The following is a 22,227-nucleotide window of genomic DNA, read 5'->3' on the forward strand; positions in this document are numbered from 1 at the left end:
GGGCTTCCAATCCGGTTCCATCCGGTTCTCCCACCGCCCCCGTCGCGGGTCCCAGCAGCTCGGGCGGCGGGAGGAGCGGTCGCTGCCAAGCAGGCCAGGTTCGCAAAGGCTCTCGGCGCGCCGCGGCCCGCAGGCACCCGGCACGCGCCCGCCTCGCCGCCACGATGCCCAAGAGGAAGGTGAGCGGGGCCCGCGGCCCGCACACGCCCCCTGCGCCGCCCGGCCTGCCGCGCGCCCCGCGAGGTGTAGGCCCGCCGCGGGCCGCGGCCGCGCTGGGCCCTGGAGGCGCCCCGGGACCTGCGGCGGCGGCGGGCGGGCGCGCGGCGGCCCCGGGCGCGGTGCTCTGGAACGTTCGGCGGCGGGAGGATCCGGGTGGGAGATTCGAACGCGGCGGCGGGAAGCCGCTGACGTCACGCGGCCGGGCATTGTTCTCGCGGGCGGGCGAGCGGGCGCGGGGCGCGCGGGCACTTTTGTTCGCGGGCTGCGCTCACCCGCGTCGGCTTCCTCCCGCAGGTCAGCTCCGCCGAGGGGGCGGCGAAGGAGGAGGTAAGAGCCCCGCTTCCCGGCCTTGGGGGGCGGGGGAGGGTTCGCTTGGAAATGCATCCCTCATTTCTTGCTCATTTTCCCTTTCTCTCTTAAAGCCCAAGAGGAGGTCGGCGAGGTTGTCAGCTGTAAGTAAAGAGAGCCCCGAACCCGTTTCTTCTCCTTGGGGTCGTACCCAGCGAGAAACTTAGTGCTACCTTTGCCTTTCAGAAACCTGCTCCTGCAAAAGTGGAAACGAAGCCAAAAAAGGCGGCAGGAAAGGTAGGTTTCAAACTTACGAGACCGTGGTGTCTTCAAAATGCAGCAGGGCTGCTCAACGTGACTTTTTCTTGACTAAAAAGCTGTTCGCGACTCGGATCTTGACTTTGAATGTATTAAAGTAATTGATAATTATATTTCACTCTCCTGAAAAGTCGAAATTTTGTATTGATTTAAATTTCGTTTTGAATAACTTAAGTAAACTTTCTGGTGTGGATAAAATATAATGGATGTAGCATATATTCCTGGCTTACCGAAATATAATGTCATATTAACGCTGCTGCAGAATTTAGGAAACAAGACGACTAGGAATATTAAATATTAACTTGAGTACACAAAGGAAACCCATTCTTTGTGTACGTTATGGTCAGTGCATGTCCGTTCGTTGCATGCTTGTACTTTGATAATAACAGCAGAACCAGGACTGAAGCCAAGAGAAAGGGAATGTGTAAGTTTGTGCATGTAAAGTCTGCAAGCCAAGATAGGGGATCATATCTTACGTGCTTGGGTAGGCCAAGACTTGTGTTCTGAGACCAGCACTAACAGTTTCCTAAAAGTATTATATTTGCACTTAAGTGTAAAGGATTTCACTAAATCATTTTTCCTATAACAGGCTTTGAGTTAGCTCTGGAATAGATTTGTGATTGCATAATTCACATTGCAGGTCTTTGGAATGAAGTTCTTGGGGCTATGTACATTTGAAAACTTAAGTTGGACAAGTAAAATATGTGTAAATCATCTCCTGCCTTGTATTTGGATATAGCATTGAAACCACCCTCTGCGAAGTTCTCCATGTTCTTCAGGGGAAATTCGTGGTGTGATTAATCTCTGTTCACTCAAAACTTGTGAGAATTTGCTATTTGAAATTAAAAAAAAAAAACCACAAGGGCCACCATTCCTTTCCTAAAAGTGTGGGTGGAAGCTTGCATAATCACAGTTTCAGGTTTTTGTTTTGTTGTTGTTTGGTTTCTTTAAACGTTCTGCAGAGCTGAGTGTCAAAATCTTCGTGTTTAATAGAAAGTTCGTTTTGTGATTATTTTCTAAAAGGGTTGGAGAAAAGTATAAGCATAGTATGTCAGCTTAGAAATTCTCACACCAGAAGATGATGCAGTAATTCTCTGTGCACAGTACTCCAGAAACTTTTCTTGAAGGCTGGGGGAAAAATGGCTGATCTTGTTGCAAAATGTTGGCAGGAACAGTGTACTATTATTACCCATCTTTTTTCCTTCACTTTTTAAATAAATCAATTGGCTGAAATACTATGCCTGGTTCCCTTTTAAATTGTTTTTATTTATCTGTCTATATTTTGATTTCTCCTAAGGGTTTTTGTGTGTGTGTGTGTTTTTTTTTTAATGTAAACTTCAAATTTTATCTCCCGTTTGGGACTTCAGATGTAAGCAGCATTTTTCTTTCTGTCTCAGAGGTCAACAGGTAAGTTTTCATGTCAGTGTCCTTTTTTTCCTTTTTTTTTTTTTCTTTTTTCTTATATGTTTTTTAATGATGTACTTTTAAAATTTTTTCATTTTATTTTTTAGCCAGGGCAACCCTTGGTTGATTTCACAGATTGCGAGGACCTTGTCAGCTTACGATCCCTTATTTTTATTTTATTTTTTACGCCTACAGCACCTGGTCTTCCTAGGTGGTCTCCCATCCAAGTACTGACCAGGCCCAACCCTGCTTAGCTTCCAAGATCAGACAGGATTGGGCTTGTTCGGGGCGGCATGGCCGGAGGCTTCATGTTAAGTGTTCTTGAGGAGCAACCGGTCAATTCGTTTTGTCCAAAGGAAAAAGAGTGGGAGAGCGGCGTTTTTCTTCAGTTTATGTGATACAGCTTTGTGTTCATAACTGATCAAACCTTTAAACAGAAGTAAAGCTTTTGCTGAGTTGATTGTGATCCTGTGGGCTAGACGTGCTGTTTTCAGAGCACACGTGTCCCGTTGTGTGCTTTTGACTATAGAAGTAAACATTTTAAAGGTTGAAATACACTGGGGAAAGGCATTAATTGCAACTTTAACTTTTGAGGTTTTTATTACATATTTAAGTTACTGCAGTAGTGGTTATGAAATTAATAAGAAAGATAAAGAAATCAGGTCGCAAATGAATAGTTTGTAAATACAGAAGCCGTTATGACACTTCATGGTAGCAGTGTGTGAAATAAGTGTGTTTGTTTACATAATGTATTATTTGTCCTAAAGATACTAAATCATTAGTCATCATGCTGTCTTTATGTATGGAATTCCTCCACTGATACAGGATACTGATTTTAACCCTCTGGACACTGAAGTTTGTGAGATCTACCTGTGTGTCTTTGTGGCCATTTAACTCAAGAATCGGTCAGTACTGATAGGGCTCTTTTATACAACTTACTGGTGAGCTGGATTTCTTTCATTTAGATGTTGCTATTTCATTTACAGGAAATAAATGTTGAGTATTTGCTCAGCTGTTGCTTCCTCATTGATGGATGATATCCAGAAGTGTCGTTTTATATTGCTTTAAAGTGGCTTAAATTTTGAACCTATTTTGTTATAATTAATTAACAGATTCTTCAAACACCTAAACGAAAATGATAAACTCAAAATTGGCCCTTTTAGCTACTCATTACATGGTATTAAGGGAGTACGGATAGCAGGTAGTCAGCCCGGCGGCGCGCTGCGTTTTTCAGATGGTCGGCCCTACTGTGAGGGTAGATGTCTCGGCAGGACAGTGGGTATTGGACAGTTGGGTTATGGTTCGTGCCTAAAAGCAATTTGGGAGTTCCAGTGGGAGGAGGTTTCTCCAGGTGTTCTCCACCTTGTTTGCTCTGTGGTGCGGAGCTTCAGGGAGCAGTGGGTGGTCGAGAAGGTACAGGAGTGGTGCCGTCCGGGCTTCAGGTGTGGTCGTCGTCAGAGGTCCGAAAGGCAGGCAGTCAGGTTCCCCTTACACGCGTGCACATCCTGATGACAGGTGCGCCCTGGCGAGGCTCGTGTGAAATGCGTCGTGTGTACTGGGGCTGACGCGTGACTGTTAAAACGGCAGCTGGTGTGGATCCTGTGCAGCAGGTCGGCAAATGTTCGTGTCATCTTTGTGCTCAAAATACGTACTTTTATCTGTCACAGGATAAATCTGCAGACAAAAAAGTGCAAACAAAAGGGAAAAGGGGAGCAAAGGGCAAACAGGCCGAAGTGGCTAACCAAGAAACTAAAGAAGATTTACCTGCAGAGAATGGAGAAACTAAAAACGAGGAGGTTGGGAACATTTATGTCTTTTCAACTCTGAACAGTAGATAATAAATTGTGTACTTTCATGTAACAGATAAGGCAGTCTTTATTTTTTATAACATTGAAAGTTGTATACAGTAACCCTAAGTGAATATGGGTTATTTTTGTGGGAAAAAAATATATAAATGGTTTCTTTTTTTAAGCAAGTGAATAAGAAATTTTATTCAAAATTTCACCAGTAACAAATGCATCATCTATATTGTACATGGGGTTTATTAACATAGAAAGATTTAATCCACTAAATGGTATGACCCTTTTTTCTTTCACACGACCTTCAGGCTTTGTTTAAACAAATATTCTAGTCTTTTTTTTTTTTTTTTCCAAATTGCAATCTATAGAACTGATGTCATCCTGTTTTTATAACTTATTTTATGGGTGTTTCTGTTGAATATATGTTGTCGATAGATTAGCATTAAACTCGGGGCCAGCAGAAACCTCATTGTAACTCACGTCCAGATGGAGTTGTCCATCACGTGTGTTTTCTCCATGAGGCGCATCACAACATTCTTGTACTTCTACATCATCCAAGAAAAAAAGGCAGGAAAAATATATGAAACGTGTGACACTAAATAGACCGTGAAAAAGATGCATGTCTACAGTGTTAGAGCTGAAACAAGGCAGAACTACCTCAGCTGCCAGTGCGCGTTTTGGACGACTTATTTGCTGGTCTGTATGTGCAGGACCGTGAAAGTGCCATGTGTATTGATTTGGGAGTTACAAATAAGTTTTAGTGAGGAGGGGAATTTACAAATACAGAGTCTACAAATAATGAGTGTCCACTATTTCTGAGATCTGGTTATCTGTAAGTAAGATGCAGTTTGTTAAATGCTGAATATCAAAGATTATAGCAATGACACAAACCAAATGCTTGATCGTGTTTCCTTTGATTGCAGAGTCCAGCCTCCGATGAAGCAGGAGAGAAAGAAGCCAAGTCTGATTAATATCATACACCATGTCTATCAGTGGTCCCTGTCTCCCTTCTTGTACAATCCAGAGGAATATTTTTATCAACTATTTTGTAAATGCAAGTTTTTTAGTAGCTCTAGAAACATTTTTAAGAAGGAGGGAATTCCACCTCATCCCATTTTTTAAGTGTAAATGCTTTTTTTTAAGAGGTGAAATCATTTGCTGGTTGTTTATTTTTTGGTACAACCAGAAAATAACAGAATATTGCGTATGGGAGGCTTTGATTGTCTTGGGTGTCAGCTTAACATTCCATAGATGGGGGTAGTTTTTATATCCTGTAACACAAAGCATCCTAAATGGCAGTTTGGAGTCAGTTGTGCATTTACTATGTCTTGAACATTTAAATTACTTCTATTCCATGTTTTTGGTAGAATTGTGTCCTACAGAAAACCACTCCCTCAGAATTGCGTGTAACATCTTCGTCGCGGTAGGCCCGGTTTCCTAGTAACTGTTAACGTGCTGTGAACGATTGAAAAATTTGATTACGTAGTGTATATGATATTAAATTGTGAATTAGTGGGACTTTGATGTCAGCATATCAACATTTGAATATATTGGTACTCGATATTCTATTGAGGAAAATTAGCCTCCAAATTTTAAGCTGGAAAGTCACTGGAATAACTGGTTAGAAAAGAATCACAACTTCATGGCTAGGTTTTTGGTACGTTAAGAATTGTGTACAAATTGAAATGTCTGTGTACTTCTCAAAACAACCAATAAATCTCGATTATGAAAGAATTTTTTGAAGCACGTGATTTAAGTTCTGGCCTGTATTTTTTCTGTAATGCTTGAACATCTACGCTGTACTTTGAAAATGTATGACTAAGTCGGTTTAATGGGGAAACAGTCCAGTGTCCTGAAGCAAAGGAAATTACATAATCATTCACTCTTCATATGAAGTAAACTTGTAAGTGCTGATTGCTGCAACTAGGCCTAGTGTGGTTTGCATTTGCTTAGTTTCAAGATTTGCTTTCTCAAGTATTGAGCTTCAGTTTTGCCATCTGAGTTGTTTTCAGAGGTGGTGTTGGCGCTGATTTGTCAACCGCAGAAACAATAGGGCCAGAGAAAGCACCTTGCCAAGTAACCGCCAAAGAGTGGGAGACCTTGGAACAAACTTGCGCCTTGTCTGTTCTTGACATGTTTTGCCTGTGGACTGATTAGTAGGAGGCAAGAATGCTTTTAAAACGTGGCTAAGGGGTCACAGTTCTGCAAGTCCTGTGCACCACACAGCCATTTTGAGCCGTTCAGGGAGTAATGTGTGACGTCTTCAGTGGGGACCACAGGAAGCCGATGCAGAGCACGTGGGAACGAAGTGACACCCGGAGCAGGGTGTTGGCGGCCCCTGGGAGTGGGGAAGGAACCCGGGGTCCCCAATTCTTAGTGATCTGAAGCAAGGGTCAATGCAGGTTTGCACTTAATTTCTAAGTTTATATAGAATGGGTTCTTTTTGGTTTGGAATTTAATAAACATTTTCTCATTTTACACAATTTTTTTGTGCCAGAAGAACTATTTGTATTTGCTGCAGTTTAAAGGTATATCTTTAAGAACCAGACCCATCCAGGAATGTTCATTTGTGCCACCCAGCCCTCCGAAAATTTTTCTCAATTGTTCTGAACTCATTGCCGTTACTATATATAAAGATTTATTTTTCTAAACTGAAGTAGTATAATGGTTTTTTGACTTCTTATAGATTGATACCTAAAAGGAAGTTCTCTGTAGGAAGTTGGAAGTGCTTCCTGGTCCTGTGTGCCTTGAGCATGTCCTTTTGTGAGAAAATGAACCCTCAGCCACCTGTTCTTGCCATCAAAGAACTTTGAGGCGTAATGTCTGAAATCAGTACTTATAAAAAGTTGACCTCTTGCCCTTTTGACAGCGTTCTAAACAATGAGAACTGAGTCATAAGAATGGCTGGCTGGACTTCGGACATCCTGAAAGGACAAGGAAGGTAATAGTGGAACAAACTGATCTTTAATTCGTTAACTAGAAAAACCATTTGACAAGAATCCTACAATCTCTTGGCTTGTCAGGTTGAATTTGATTTTCTAAGGTGCATTAATGGGAGGACTTGGGGACAGAGTTGGTGCCTGCACAGCCCGAGGGAAACCAGCTTGGGGGCAGCTGTGTTGAGAAGTGTGTGTGAAAGTGGGGGCCGGGCCAGGAATTAAGGGTGTTGGGCAGGTGCAAGGAGGAGAAATTTGTGATTTGAGTAGGGGAGCAACTCGGGAAAAATATCAGTAAGTGCAGACAAGCTAATAACACCCATAATTCACTTTTTAAACAACTAAACACTTTACTCAGATTCCTTTGTATATGTGAATATAAAAATTGGTGTCATTATACATCCTATTTTGTAATTTTTATAACCTGAACTTTTCCTTTTGTTAATGAACATACTTCTATAGCATTGGTAAGCACTACATAATACTTTTAAGAACATAATTTATCAGATTTAGACATTTTTTCCTGGTAGAAGAAGCACGTGAAACTAAAATACAGGTAATTTCTATTAATATTTACAGAACCTAAAGATACATCTGCTTATCACAATCCACAGTCGAGTAAAAATAATTCCAAGACAGTTGAAAGTTTCAAAACATTAGGTTTTAAATAGGTGAAGAAGAGCTAGATGATGGGAAGAAGCTCCATAACAAATTGGTTTACAAGACTAAAAAGATTTTGATTAAAAAAAATAAATAAAATTTAATCTCAGAAGCTAAAAGTAATTATTTTAGGTGTGTTGGTGAATTTTCTTCATATATGTTTGGAGGTTTTTCTGTAAAATGTTTTAATACTTACTTAACAGCTCATCTTGTGAGTATGCCATAGTTTGGCCATAACAATTTTTTTTCCCCTCTTAATATTTTTTATTTTTCAGTTATAGTTGGCAAACAATATTATTAGTTGCAGGAGTACCACATAGTGATTAGACATTTATATACCTTACAAAGTGATCACTTCGATAAATCTAGTACCTATCTGACACCATACATAGTTATTACAATATCATTGACTAGATTTTTTTTTTAAAATGAGGGATAATTTCACCCATACTCAAAAGCCATATAGTATACTGAACCCTTCCTCATGTACCAGTCAACTAGTCCCAATAGCCACCAAATCATTACCAATCCTGCTGATCCATATTATTAGGAAGCAAAAATATTTTAAAGTATAAATATGAAATTGAAAGTGAACAAATGCACATAAAGCAAATATTTAGTAATAAAATTTGTCTGAATTTTTCTTTATGTCAGGGATGGCTGCAGATTCAATTTAAAAAATCTGTCCTTTTTTTTTTTTAATTCAGTGTGGCTAGTTTCACACTTAGAATGAATCAACATATGACTCTCCAGATGCTGATTTGCTGTTGATTAAAAACAATCAAGTGGGTGTTTTAAATTTTCTTAGGGCGTGGAAATGTAGAGTGATGTGATTAAGCATAGAAAGGCCTTGGGGAGAAGGGAAACCACAGCGTGGAGATGCGGGAGATACTCTCGGCGTGATGCAAATGCGGATGTGAGTGGGCGCGGTCACAACACTGCCGCTTGCGCCCTGCCCGCCGCCTTGCGGGTGATGAATGTGGTCCCACGGCGGAAGGGCTCGAAGATGGGTAACCGGCCTTAACTGAAGTGATGATCGGGGCAAGAGGAGCAAATGCAGTGCCTGGCACAGAGAGCCGGGTAAATGATGCTATTCCTCAGGGATTTTCGGAGTTTACGATAACTAGATTCCCAGCCCCCTAACCCCCCTTCCCTCTGGTCATCTCCGGATTGTCCCCAGATTGTCCTTAGATTCTGCATATAAGTGAAATCATGTACTATTCATCTTCCTCTGTCAGACTTATTTCACTCAGTGTAATAACTTCTAGGTCCATCCATGTCATTGCAAATGGTAGGATTTCATTTTTTTAATGGCTGAGTAATATTCCATTGTATATATGAACTATAACTTGTTTATCCAATTTAGGATAAGCATTTAGGTTGCTTCCATATCTTGGCTATTGTCAATTGTACTGCCATGAGCGTAGGGGCTCATAGATCTTTATGAATTATTATTTCGGTTTTCTTTGGATAAATACCGAGAAGTGCAATTGCTTAAGTCCTTCAATGTTTACTTACATCCTTAACTGTAAAAATTACTACTGTTGTGTTTTAGGTATAATTCATAACTGTAAATAATGTTAATATCAAATTTTACCTCCGAAGTGCTTTATGTTACCCATAGAAAATACTAGTCGGAAAGTATATGAAAGCTAATGATAAATTCAAGTTATGTCTAAATTTTTAAAGTATTTTTAAATTTATTTATTTATTTATTTATTCGGAGAAATTATTTAAAATCTCCCCCTACCCCCTGGTCTACCTCTCTCTACCCTCTGGTTCTAAAAATTTTAAATACACTAATCTGTTATGCATGATTCATAGAGAGGAAAAGTTGAACGTTTTTCATGCTTGGATGTGTCTATGTAAAGATGTGGTTTCCTATTAACGTGCAAGATTATAATTTTTACTGGTGCTAATCTGGGAAATAAATATAGTCTTTAGATGTCAAATTATAATGTACAGCTAAAAATTATATAATTGTATTAACCACTGTTACACCGAAAAACTTAATATTAAAAAAGTTTAAAAAATGACCAAAACCAAAAAAATAAAAAAAATAAAAATAAAAATATAGCCTTAACTGTTGTAGCATGATTTCTCACTTTTGCTTCACTTCTCCTTATTTCATTTATTTTTGAAGCCAAAGTGAATTAAATATTAAATTCAAGAAATTGCGCTAATGTGAATAAAGTGGTCCCTTACATATTGGGAGAAACAGACCTCGGGTACTTGGTAAGGGAACCCACTGCCCTCCTGACTTCTGGGACTCAAAATGGGTCTTGGTCAGCATCAAGCACATGGTTCAGTGGCATTAAATACATTTACAATGTGCGGCCAACACCAGGATCCATCGCCATAGCTCTTTTCGTCTTGGGAAACTGAAACTCTGCATCTGTTAACACCGATTTCCCATCCCCCCTACTCCCAGCAACAAGCATTCTACTTTCTTCCTCTATGATTTTGACTAAGTATCTCATCTAAGTGCAATCATATAATTTGTCTTTCTGTGACTGGCTTATTTCATTTTGCCTAATGTCCCCAAGATTCATCCCTGTTGTAGCACGTCAGAAATTTCCTTTCTTTTTTAAGCCTGGCTAATAATATTCCATTGTATGTACAGACCACATTTTATCCATTCGTGCTTATCCATTCATCTGTTCATGGACCCTGGGTTGCTTTTTTTGACCATTTTGAATAATGCGCGCTATGAACATGGGTATACAAATATCTTTTTTTGTTCCTGCTTTCGATTATTTGGGGTACATTCAGAAGTAGAATTGCTAAATCGCATGGTAGTTCTGTGTTTAATTTTTGAGGAACCCTCGTACCGTTTTCCACAGTGGCTGCACCATTTCACATTCTCACCAACGATGCACGCTTTATCCACATCCTTGTGACGCTTATTGTTTTCCGATGTTTTTAATAGTAGCCAACCTGATGGATACGAGATGATAGCTCATCAAGGTTTTGATTTGCATGTCCCTAACAATCAGTGATGTTGAGGATCCTTTTGTGTGTTTCTTGGCTATTTGTATATCTTCTTTGGAAAAAATGTCTATTGAAGTCTTTTGCTCATTTTTTGAATTGGATTGTTTGTGTTTTGTTGTTGAGTTTTTAATATTCTCTCTATACATGGACAATAGACTAGTGGTTACCAGAGAGTGGAGGTGGGGGGAGGTAAAAGGAGTCAAATATCTGATGACAGAAAGAAATCTAACCATGGGAGTGAACACACAATGCAATATCTATATGCCTTACTGTTGAACTGCACACTTGAAACTTATTGGATTTCATTAAAAAATGTCACCATAAGAAATATAAATAAATAAATTTTCTCTCTATATTTTGGATATTAATTCCTTATCAGATGTATGATTTTCAAATGTTTCATTCTCCCACTGGGATTTTGATTAAGAAAAACTTGGGCAAGTTTAGTCCAAAACTATACAAAAATAAAATAACATGGACTGTGTAGCTTACACAACAAACATTTATTTCTCACGTGAATATACACTGAAATTTTAAATTTGAATATACACTGCAAAGTAGATAAGCTTGAAAGATTATTGTGCATTTTCTTGAGTGTGGTCATGGTATTATAGTCATGTAGGACAATGTCTTTATTCTTTATAGGTATATATTGAATTATTTGAGGTACAAAGTCATGATGTGTGTGATTTAATTACAAATGGTTCAGTAAAATAAACAAACACGAATGTGAAAAATTAACAATTGATGAGAATGAAGGATATATAAGACTTCTCTATACCATTCTTTCTACTTTTCTATAGGCTTGAGAATGTTCAAGATAAAATTTGAGATGGATAAAAGCAAAACAGAAAAAGAACATCACTTGGTTAATAAAACACTGTTATGCTTGTGCTTCGACATTGCTAAACTTGGCATTGCATTTCGTTGGAATCTTAAAATAAATAGTTTTAAAATGTGGACACTTTTGCTGAGGGATCTAAATTTAGATTACAGGGCCGCCATGGAGAAATATTTGCCCCTTGAATCAGACGTTGAAAAGGTAGAGTTGATTTTGGCAGAGTGCACTCTGCCTACTGGCTGGAAGAAAATGTTCTCCCTTGGCTAATCATATTTGAATTTTACAGTACAGCTATTCAGAAGATGCACTTCCTGTTTACCTAACAGGAGTTAAGAGAGAAGCTGTCACTCTTCTAGAATGGAGAGGCTAAAGGAGTCCAAAATGTGGCTATTGATAGAAAACTACATGGAAAGGGTGAGATGCATGGGAACACAGAAAGGCTCTAATTCTAAGTATTTGTATGTGGAGGAGCAGAAAGTAGACAGGGGACCATGTGAACGGAGTCAAACGAAAGGGCTTGTGAAAAAAGACAAAGCGTGTGCTGGGGGTTCAAATATCGCACGCGAGTTTATCGCAGATGATTTTGAAGACACAGACAAGCACAGAGAAGAAAAAACCTCCGACATCGCACCACAGTTAGCTCTATGTACGTTTCCAGTTCTGCGTGTGCCTCCCGTCCCAGATGCCCTTCCGAGCTGTTTTCCACACGTTCGTAATCATGACGATGACGACGTGCGGACCTTTATTGTGCACTTGCCGTGTCCCAGGTACTATTTTAAGCAGGTGCTCACGTTTTCAAAGTCAATAAGACAACGTTGCGTGGTAAGAACTGTCATTCTCCCCTTTCACCAACAACACAGGCAGCACGTTCATCTCAGTCGCCCACACAACGAGTGAAGTGGAGCCCAGAGTCAAATTCACGTCATCTGACTACAGAGACATTTTGTACGAGATACATACACACACACACACACACACACACACACATATGTGTGTATTTATATCTGTGTATGTATATATATATATATATTTTAACAGAAAAAGAACCGAATACTGAACTGTGTTTGTAACCTGTTTTAAAAAATGTAAAAAAAAGAAAAAAAAAGCAGTTGATAAAATGGGAGATGACATTTAAGTATGTGACATCAGGCTTTTTGTTTTATAGAAATGGATAAAGATGTATGATGTTATCACTAAGTTTAAATTTGCATGTAATGATTCTCTTTTACCACTTCAGAGGGTTGATCATTTTTATGAGTGACACATCTAAGCCAAAAGCAGTTTTTGAGTATCTAAGTTATTAATGGGATCGATGGACTAATTCAACAAAAATTCGAGGGTCTCAGAGTCTAGGCGTGATGCCTAGAACATACATTATTTCACTTAGATCTTACGAACATTCGTGCGTAATTATTATTGTTTACAGTTTTCAGATGAAGTGAATGGATTTCCTCTGACACGTGCCGACTAGCCAGGGTTAGCGTGGTGAGCTGAGCTGCATTTCTGAGCATTCTCCTCCCTGTGTGTTTTACGCAGAGTGGGCCACAAAAGCCATGTCGCGCCAGGCTGGGAGGCAGGGGCGGAGCCAGGCCACACGGGCCTGTCCCCTCAGCAGGGCATCCAGGATCTGCGGGCGCGCAGGGCATTGTGGTTCGTGGGCCAGCCCAGCCTCTCCGGAGACACTCGTCTCTCTCCCTGGACTTCCCAGATGTGACTTAACTCTTTGTCAAAGGGCGCCAGCTTCCCTCACAGGTCACCCGCAACCTCAAAGTTGGGGCAGGAGGCGTGACAGCGACATGGGCTCGCACCCGCCTTTGCGGGTTCCAGTCTGTCCTTGTTCCTCCCCCGTGTCCGTCCTCTGTCCCTGCCCGCCTGCCCTGTGGACTTCAGGCTCCAGGGTCAGAAACTAAAACAATAGCTCTACAGAGACTGTTTGACCAGCTTCCACACACACTTGCAGGTCAAGTCACAGACCCAGTGATCTGCTTTCTGTGGTTAAAGCCCAATTATTGAGAGCAGGTGGCCAGATGGAAATAACTTCAATCGTTCATATTTGAATATCTTGGAGTTGCATCTGAACCTACTTCTGAGAATTATCTAATTAAACGAAGAAGGAAGAGAGAGGTATCTTTTCTAATGTCTGGAATTTTTGAACAATAAATTTCATGTTACTTAGCAAATTATTAAATTACTGGAGTAGATTATTAGGGTCTTGAAAGTTGCTTCTGGCATCTCTTGCTGCTGTAACAAATGACCACAAACTTAGTGGCCTAACACAAATGTATTATTTTACAGTCATGGAGGTCAGAAGTCAAAATGGGTTTTATGGGTCAAAATCCAGGAGTCCGCCTGGCTAGTTCCTCCTGAACACTCTAGGGACCTGTTGACTTCCCTTTTCCAGCTTCTAGGGGCCGCCCACATTCCTTGGCTCTCAGCTCCTCCCTCCAACTTCCAAGGGTGTCTCTGACCTTCGCTGCCCTTCTCATATCTCCTTGGACTCTGGTTGTTGCTTTCTTCTTATAAAGACCCTTGCGATTACATTGGGGCCAGGCAGATAATCCCCTTCTCAAGATCGTTAACTAAATCACATCTGCAAAGTCCCTTTTAGCATGTAACAGAATATATTCGCAAATTCTGGAGATTAGACTGTGAACATTTTGGGGGAGCCATTATTCTGACTACCACAGACACCATGGAATTTCTCCTTTTGTGTCTTTTGACGTGAGCTTTTATTGAAGTATAATACATATTTAGAAAAGTGTGTAAGTCGTAAGCGTATGTCTCAATGAATTTTTCACCAAGAGAACACTACGGTCCAGGTTAAGAAAGAGTGCATACCAAGAACTCCAGAAGTATCCCTCTGGTCACCATCCTGACCCCGAGGAGACCCACTGTCCTAACTTCTAATGCCACGAGCCAGTTTTGCCTGGTTTTGAACTGCGCATCAATGGAATCACACAGAACATAGTCTTTTGAGTCTGACCGCTTTCGCTCGGTCCACGTGTTTGTGAGAGCCATTTGTGCTGTGCCCGCTTGTGTCCAGTTCTTCAGTGTCATGGACAGACTCCACTTCGTCCATCACGCTACCGTTGATCACCCTGTGCTTGTTTCTAGTTCGGGGCTACCGCGAGCCGTTCTGCCACGGACACGTTTGCACTCGGCTCCGGATGCACACGAGCAGGCATGTCTGCTGTGTGTGAGCGGAGAAGCGGAACTCAGGGTCGCGGCGTTTGGACACATTCAGCTTTAGTCTGTGCTGCAGAAAGCACAGCAACACCCCATTCTTGAGCCCGCCCCTTCCCTGTGGCCCCTGTGCCCCGGGAATGGGTGATGCACTGAATCTATGGACTTCACACATGATTTGGTTGATTTAGAAAATGATGCAACTGTAATGCTCTACTTTGTTTTAGGCTGTGACATAACGTACTTCAGGTCAAAATGGCGTGTTAGAATGCACAAGACACATTCAAAAAAAAATACTGGGGTGTCTTGTACGTGATGGCAAGACAATAAAGCGTCCAGGAGTGTCAGTTGGAAAACAGCATCAAAGCAGAGTTAAAAATAAATAAAATAAATAAAAACAAGACACTAGCAGGAAAAAGCGCTTCTTCCCCCAATGGAATGTTTGCTGGCTGTGGGTTCTTGTGGGGAACATCGGAGTCCCTGGGAAGCTAGAATTACTGGGAACGAGCAGGCAGGGTACGTATCTCAGCTTTACGTCACTGTCAAAACTGTCATGTGTTCTTTGGCATTAAGGAAAGGTTATACTCATAGGCCATCTCATCCCTGTCTTAACGAGATAACCTTTCGAAGTTGCAAGAGTGTGGAGAAGAGAGTAGTGGGCTGGTCATTCACTTTTTTAAAAATAAAGACAGATAAGAAAGCCGAGGGACTAATATCCTACCAGTCCCAAAGTGACCGTAGTTAGGAAGCATTAGCCATGTGGGATCGAATCTGGTTCAAGCTAAATCTATCTTATATATGTTGTCATCATGAAATTGAGTTTCTGAATTATATGCCACAAAGAGCAAGATGTTCTCCTGTCATATTCTGCTCTCTGCAAAGCTTTATAATTGAATTCTGTGGAATATGTAAGCTTCGCAAGATTAGCTTTGGGCATAGCTTGTCTTGTAGGCTTGTTGTAGGAAAGCGTGTCTTTTAGTTGTTATGGAAGGGGATGTGCTCACAAAGTTGTGATGAGCACACCCACTTGCTGATCATTCTTTCATTACCTAAGACTGCATTGATTTTGTTATTCCTCTGTAAAGGAGCATGAACCAACCGTTTGAACAATATGGTGGTCTCTGCCCTCTTGAGGGCTGTTGGAAACAAACCAACCCAGGTCTAGCCCCATGCAGAGCTCAGTGCTTCCAGGGGAAAGGCTGGGTCCTACAGAGAGAAGTGTTGAGTTTTCGCTCTCATGTGTCTGGAAAGGTCTGGTGGTCGCAGAAGCCAAGCCTGGGAGTCCTGGCTTTGGCAGGGGTGGGCCTCCCCAAGCCTCTGGTTAATGGGATCCCAGGTCCCCTGAGCCGCTTTGCACTTCTGTGCTGCTTTGTCTTGGTTTTCCAAGACTGTCTGGCCTGAACAAACGGTTCTCTGGGCCATCTAACCTACATCACCAGGGGAGGGGCTCAGGGGTAATAAAGTGCCCCTTGCAGCCAATGTCCTCCATGGATGTATTTTTCTCAGAGACTTTGAGGTAGAAAGTGGCTGGTTAAGGAGAAGATTTGGAATTTTGGATTCTCAAGCCAAAAAATCATCTTAACCACATCTCATTACCAATATTCATATCTTAAACCTTCGGAGGCTTTACTATTTTAAAATTAAGATGCATTCAGAAAAATGCCGTGTGAGACTGTTTCCTTACCCTGCTCTAGGCCAGTCTTATCCCTAAGTGAAAAAGAGGGTCCAGGAAGCTAACTGCAGGTTACAGACAGGGTGCGAAACGTCCTAACAGAGGTGGGAAGGCCTTGCCTTGGGCACCCGGCTTAGACTCAGCCACTGCATAAACAGTCACAAGGGGAAAGTTCTCTAGCAAGGCGACCCAGTGACCTTGAAGTGATCCCTTCTTCCCCTCCCCCCACCTAGAATTTCTCTCTATCCTGAGTCCTTTCCCCTTTGCAGACTTCCTCATGGGCCTGCAGCCCCAAGGGCTCACCTTGCAAGCAGGTGAGGCCGGTTTTCTCTGTCGCCTCATCTTTGCCATCAGCGAGGCCGCGAGGCCCCGAGGCCCCGAGAAAACCACAGAAGCCTGTGTTTGCTTGAGGGAGACAGAAGCCTATGCTTGCTTGAGGGAGAGGCTGAGGGCAGCCAGGAGCGTGTACTCTCCTCTGTGGGGGCTCAGGACGGAGGAAGCAGGCTGGCTGTGGAGGGCACGGGGGAGCTGTGTGGCCAGGGAGGTGGCAGAGGCCATGCTGCCTCCATGGGAAAGGCACAAGAGGATGTCCCATCCCTATGGCACTCTGGTCCTCTCCCCAAAGCAGCCTCCATTTCCGCTCCCCAGACGCTCTCTTTCCACTCACCCTTCCTCTGGAGACTATGTTCCTCCCGTCTCTGAGAAGCCAGGTGGCCCTTCTGCCCCCGGGGCTACTGTGAGGGAAAAGCTGTGGAGAGGGACAAGGCGTTCCTGGTCGGCCAAGTCCTATCTCTGCTGGTCTTGTGCCCAAGGCAGCCCTATGACCTATGTGGGGCCCCATGTCCTGGCATGTTATGGGCCATCGGGGTTTTGTGGGCTGTCCTTGAATTAAACCAGCACGTCAGCCAGAAAGTTTATGGATGAATGTTGATAGCATAAGCACTTCATATTTGAGGGCCTGCCTTGTTGAGGAATTTTTCATTAACCATCCAACAACTATGCATTGTGGCTGTAGAGACATATCAGAGAGCAGAACAAGAATCCCTGCCTGCCTTCGGAGTGGGAGGAGGCAGGCGAGAAACACAAACGGCGGGTAAATCTCAGAGCAGGTTAGGAGGATAAAGATGCTCCGGAGGAACAGGACGCAAGAAGGAGAAAGGGGCGTGGGGGGACAGAGTAGGCTTTACTCTTATTTAGGGTCTTTTGAGTAGTCAGGGCCAGTCTCACCGAAAATGTCATGTTTGAACCAAGACTGAAAGGAGGCGAGGGGCCGAGCCGCGTGGGGAAGAGCATTCCTGGCAGAAGACCCTCGAGGACACAGGCCCGAGGCGGCCGTGTGCCTGGGCTGGTCTGGGGACCGTCAAGGTGGCCGGTGGGGCTGGAGCGGAGTGAGAGGACGGCAGAACGGGGAGACGAAGAGGTCAGGGAAGAACCGGAGAGGCCGGCTCATCGGGGCCTTGTAGGACCGTGGGCTTGTGGGTCAGGTGGGAGCCATCGGGGGTGCTGACAGAGGACGGGTCTGATTTTTGGATGTTAACGGGGTCCTTCCAGCTGCCTGTTGAAAACAGGTGCTAGGGGGACACAGACAGGAGCAGGAAGACTTTTCAGAGGTCGCCTTGCTCATCCAGGCGAGAAGCGCTTAGACTCTAGGTTTATGTTGAAGGTGGGCTCACCGGGGATTCTGATACATGAGTGGGATTAAAAGAGATGATTCTAAGACTTTTGAAAAGACAACAGGGAAAGTTTTGTGAAGGAAGGACTTTAGGGACCTACGTGGGGGCTTTCCGAGCTGGAGGACAAGATGTGTGCAGACAGGAAGAAATATGAGGGAGGACCGGAGAGGGGGTGCTCTGGACAGCCACAGGGGACAGCGAGCGTGCAGGTGTCCCCGTGGAGAGCTTTGGTGCCTGTAGAATTCTGGAAGAAAATAGAAGGCAAAGGCAAATCCACTGGGATAACCGAGGAGAGTTGACGGTGCCACTATGTACAAGGATGTGGGACGAGAGAGGCGGGAAGGGGAAGCCCAGGCCCGGAGGGTGTTAGAACCCAGAAGGGGTCTCTGCATGGAGGGCTGTCCGTCATGAACGGTGGCCTTCGGCAGAGCAATGGTGGCCACCAGCAACCTGCAGCTTGGCAGGAAGCGAGCTGGGAAAATAGAAACAGCCCCTCCCCTTCTCCTACCCTCCCGTCTCCTGCGGGGGCCCCCTACCTAATGAAACCCCGAATTAAGAGAGCCCCCCTCAGTAGGGCAGTCGCTGTCCTGGGGAGGAAGCTGGCGGGGGTTTGGGGAGGGGGAAGGGAGGGGTCACAGCTTTCAAAAGCGAAGCCAAGAATTTGGTTTAGGCGATTGGAAACAAAGAAGGCTTGAATAGAGAATGGGTTAAATTATTCTTAAGGAAATTTAAAAGCGAGAGGATTAACTGGGTAGGGAGTCTGGGGGCCTTTGAGGAGGCTGTCCCTTGACTGAGGGAACTGAGAGAAAACTAACCATTTTAATGTAATGGCACCATGTTGTGAGCCGGGCATTGTTCAAAGGGCTTTATGGCATTCTCTCTGGTTAATGCTCACGAACAACTCGTGGATTCCAGCTCTCCCACGGGCATTAAATAATACACATAAATGCTTTAGCCTAGTGTCTGGGGTATAGAAACCTTCAATATATTGGTCGTTATCCCCATTTTAACGAATACCAGTAAAACCCCAAAACAAACACTGAGCCACGGAGAGGTCGCTCAACTGGAATCAAGTGGTGTTCCAACACGGACATGTTCCGATCCCAGCTCCCAGGGCCTCAAGGTCTTGTCCACCGCCCTGTTTTCTCCAGAGCCGTGAGACACACTGCAAAGGAACAACTGGTGAGACTTTGGGGACAGACATGGGCTGCTGCCCGCACCGTGGGAGCACACAGCGTCAGGAGCCAGCGGCAAGGGAGAGGCAACAAAGTTCGAGAGGAAGAGATAAATGTGGAAACAATTTGCCGAGGGAGGCAGGGACAAGTAGCGACAAGGGGACCGCCGGCGGGGGTGGACTTCAAGGGAGACAAGGTCCTGAGAGAAAGATGACACCGCCAGCAGGTGGAGGAGGGGTGCAGGGGATGGACGCAGAGCCTCCCCGAGACGGAGGCCTTAGACAATCAGATACCTTCATTCGCTCTTTCCCTTTCGTTTAGCTCTTCCTTTTCTGAGGGACTCATCCGATGGAAGCCAGTGTTTACCACGCAGTGCCCGCCTTACAGGCTTTCTATACAATTTTTGCTGAATGGAAGGACGCAGGTTTTGTGTGCATTTAATTTCACCTCCACGTACTGATTCCGTTTTGTGGTATCACTCTTCTGGAGGTCCAACGCCATCTGTTTTTTTTATGTCCCTCATAACTATGCTGATATTGTGCATGCATGACCACCACCAGCTGCATGAACCTTAAATCAGTTAATATACATTTGCATGAACATACTGATATTAGAATTTGAATTATGTATCTAATTTTCTTTGCATGATCTCCACGGCTCATAGATTTTTCTTATTTTCCAAGCTTTCAAAGTTGACACTACTCTACTCTTTAATCTTCATTTTTTTTTTTTAAATGCCTACAGCACCCGATCTTCCTGGGTGGTCTCCTATCCAAGGACTAACCAGGTCCGCCTCTGCGTAGCTTTCTTTAATCCTCACTTTTGACCACTCTCCTCCCTGAATTGTGGGAAGCAGACTGGTTTTCTCACTCTTCTTCCAATATGCTTTACACACTTACTACTTTTGTGACTCGTGAGTGTTGACTTGGAAGGCCCCAGGGAATTGTTTTTTCTTTAAGATTTTTCATCCTTATGCAACTTCTCAAACTTTCTGAGCCTGTTTCCTCATCTTTAAAATGAGGAACAGAGTCTCAGAGACGCCTGTGACAAACGAGATTGTACGTGTATTTATGACATACATTTTCAAATTTCAGGTCTCATGAGCTAGCTGTGTGATTTTGTGTAAGTCCTTGACTTTTCAGGCCGATTTCCTCCTTCGTGAAATGTTGTGGGAGAAAATAATTTTCAGTGCTTGTGTTCAGTGCTGTCCCAACCTGGCTTGCAGGCTGGCTAGGCGCCCTTGGGCCCGTCTCAATCTCTCCGGGCCTGAGCTTTCTCAGCTGTAAAGCGAGTGTGTTAACGGCACCTAAGAGCTGTTGTGAGAGAATCAATATTTATCCTGGAAAGAGGTTGCTTGCTAAGTACTAAAACATTGGAGATGAGTGACAGCATCATAAACGATGTCACCAGCCATTAAGATCTTCCAACCCTTGCCTACCAAGCAACTTTTTGATAACTTAGCTCTCTGCATAGCTTTCCTGTGGTGAAATTTGTTATTTCCATTTACCGGAAAGCGAACCTCAGTGTGTGCATTCGGAACAGCTTGGATTCAGGTGTGTGAGGGACAGATCCCTGACTCCCGCCTTATTGGCCACTTCCGGCAGTTGCTGATGTGCAGCTTACCCCGCTTCCCTGGCATAAACGGGAGTCAAGTCTGGGTCTCCATCACCTGAGCATTGAGTGGGGAAGGCATCCCGCCTGGTCAGAAATCTGAGTCTATTTCAAATCTTGGAACACTATTTGTCACGGATGTCAGTGTACGTTACAAAGGGACCACTAGGGCTCTTGCAAAAGACAACTCCTGTCATCACTCCTGAGCTCTTGTAACAGTTACTGTGCTGTCCACAGCAAAAACCATTGTTTTGCACAATGACGTGTTTGGGATAGACATTTTTGTAACATGTTTTGGGGTTATCTTTTATTTATTATACTGTTACATAATGAAATATGCAACTCCTTGGTCGCTCTTTGAAAGTTTAAATTTTGTCTTTGTCACCAGGTAACTGGTGATCTTACAGCATCCAATCAGACAGTCCTGCAGGAAAATACGCCTGGGACTTCAGTCAAGGCGTTCCAAATCGTTCTGCATCTGAGCAATTCAGCTCCAGCCTGTATGCCCTGTCTCGGCCGGTGACACAACCGTGACTCTTCTCATTCCACCCGAACCCATCTTGCTGATTTAACCCCTGGAGTATTTCTGAACCTGTCTCTCCCTCTCCTTCCTCATATTGCCCTAATGCACCTACACTGCCTTCCTATTGCAGGGGTCTACTAAGAGCTTTTTCTGCCTCTTGGTTTTAACTCTCTCAAATCTATCCTGAACCAAAACCCTTAGAACCTTTCGATTGCTCCCAATTTTAATTCTCCCCTTCCCATTTTAAATTGACTTATTGGGTCCTATCCACACCTCCAAAGTCACCTCAAGTTGTCATACTAAACTTTGAGTTCCTTAAACTTGAAATGTTATTCACGCCTTGGCCCATCGTTGTTCATATGCTTGGAATCCCGTTCTACACACCTAAGTCCGGAAAACTCAAATTTCTCTAACATTTCTCCCTCCCACAAGCAGGTTGAGCTAGCTCCCTTCTACCTCCGCCCTAAGTCTTGTTACTATTTGCTTACATCTGTTTCCCCTAAAAGACCCTGAGGTCTTTGATGGCAAAGCTGTGGCTCATTCCTTTATCTGTCACCATGACTTGATAGCGTTTGCTGAATTAACTGACATTAAGAACAGACTGTACTTGTACAGACATGTTTGGGTTGTTTGTTCACCAACATGTAAGAATTTTTGCTATTTGGTGTAATTATAAAAGCTACCACGTATACGATGCTTACTATACAGCAGGAACACATATTAACCCATTAAACCCTCACAAGCCTATGAAGTGGGCACACACATTATCTATCGTTTACAGGTGATAAAAATTGAGGCTCAGAGGTTAAGTGATTTGCTCAAAGGCACACATCTAATAGAGGGGACAAGCCCCAAGGTCAGTCCCACTCCGGTATGATCTGAACCTCTGCATTTAACCTCTATATGCCCTGGAGGTTAACGACAATGTACACTC

The 22,227-nt window shown here is 43.4% G+C and overlaps 1 protein-coding gene and 1 pseudogene across 1 annotated transcript; one reads left to right on the plus strand and one right to left on the minus strand.

Moving 5' to 3' along the window:
- The first annotated feature begins 17 nt into the window (after positions 1-17).
- HMGN1 (high mobility group nucleosome binding domain 1) lies at positions 18-5,763 on the plus strand. Its single transcript, XM_016121784.2, has 6 exons — positions 18-179; positions 514-546; positions 642-671; positions 754-804; positions 3,897-4,025; positions 4,952-5,763. The coding sequence occupies exons 1-6, from the start codon at positions 165-167 to the stop codon at positions 4,997-4,999; spliced, it is 306 nt and encodes a 101-aa protein (XP_015977270.1). The 5' UTR covers positions 18-164; the 3' UTR covers positions 5,000-5,763.
- Positions 2,416-2,534, minus strand: LOC118602232 (annotated as a pseudogene).
- Positions 5,764-22,227: the final 16,464 nt, after the last annotated feature.

The sequence above is a fragment of the Rousettus aegyptiacus genome, unplaced genomic scaffold (assembly GCF_014176215.1).
Source record: "Rousettus aegyptiacus isolate mRouAeg1 unplaced genomic scaffold, mRouAeg1.p scaffold_m13_p_4, whole genome shotgun sequence".
NCBI classification, from domain to species: domain Eukaryota; kingdom Metazoa; phylum Chordata; class Mammalia; order Chiroptera; family Pteropodidae; genus Rousettus; species Rousettus aegyptiacus.

What these genes read in the sequence shown, in the direction of transcription:
- HMGN1 (XM_016121784.2), top strand. An exon ending in AGGGGGCGGCGAAGGAGGAG is followed by an intron (nt 547 to 641) that starts GTAAGAGCCCCG and finishes TCTCTCTTAAAG; the next exon opens with CCCAAGAGGAGGTCGGCGAG. An exon ending in GGTCGGCGAGGTTGTCAGCT is followed by an intron (nt 672 to 753) that starts GTAAGTAAAGAG and finishes TTTGCCTTTCAG; the next exon opens with AAACCTGCTCCTGCAAAAGT.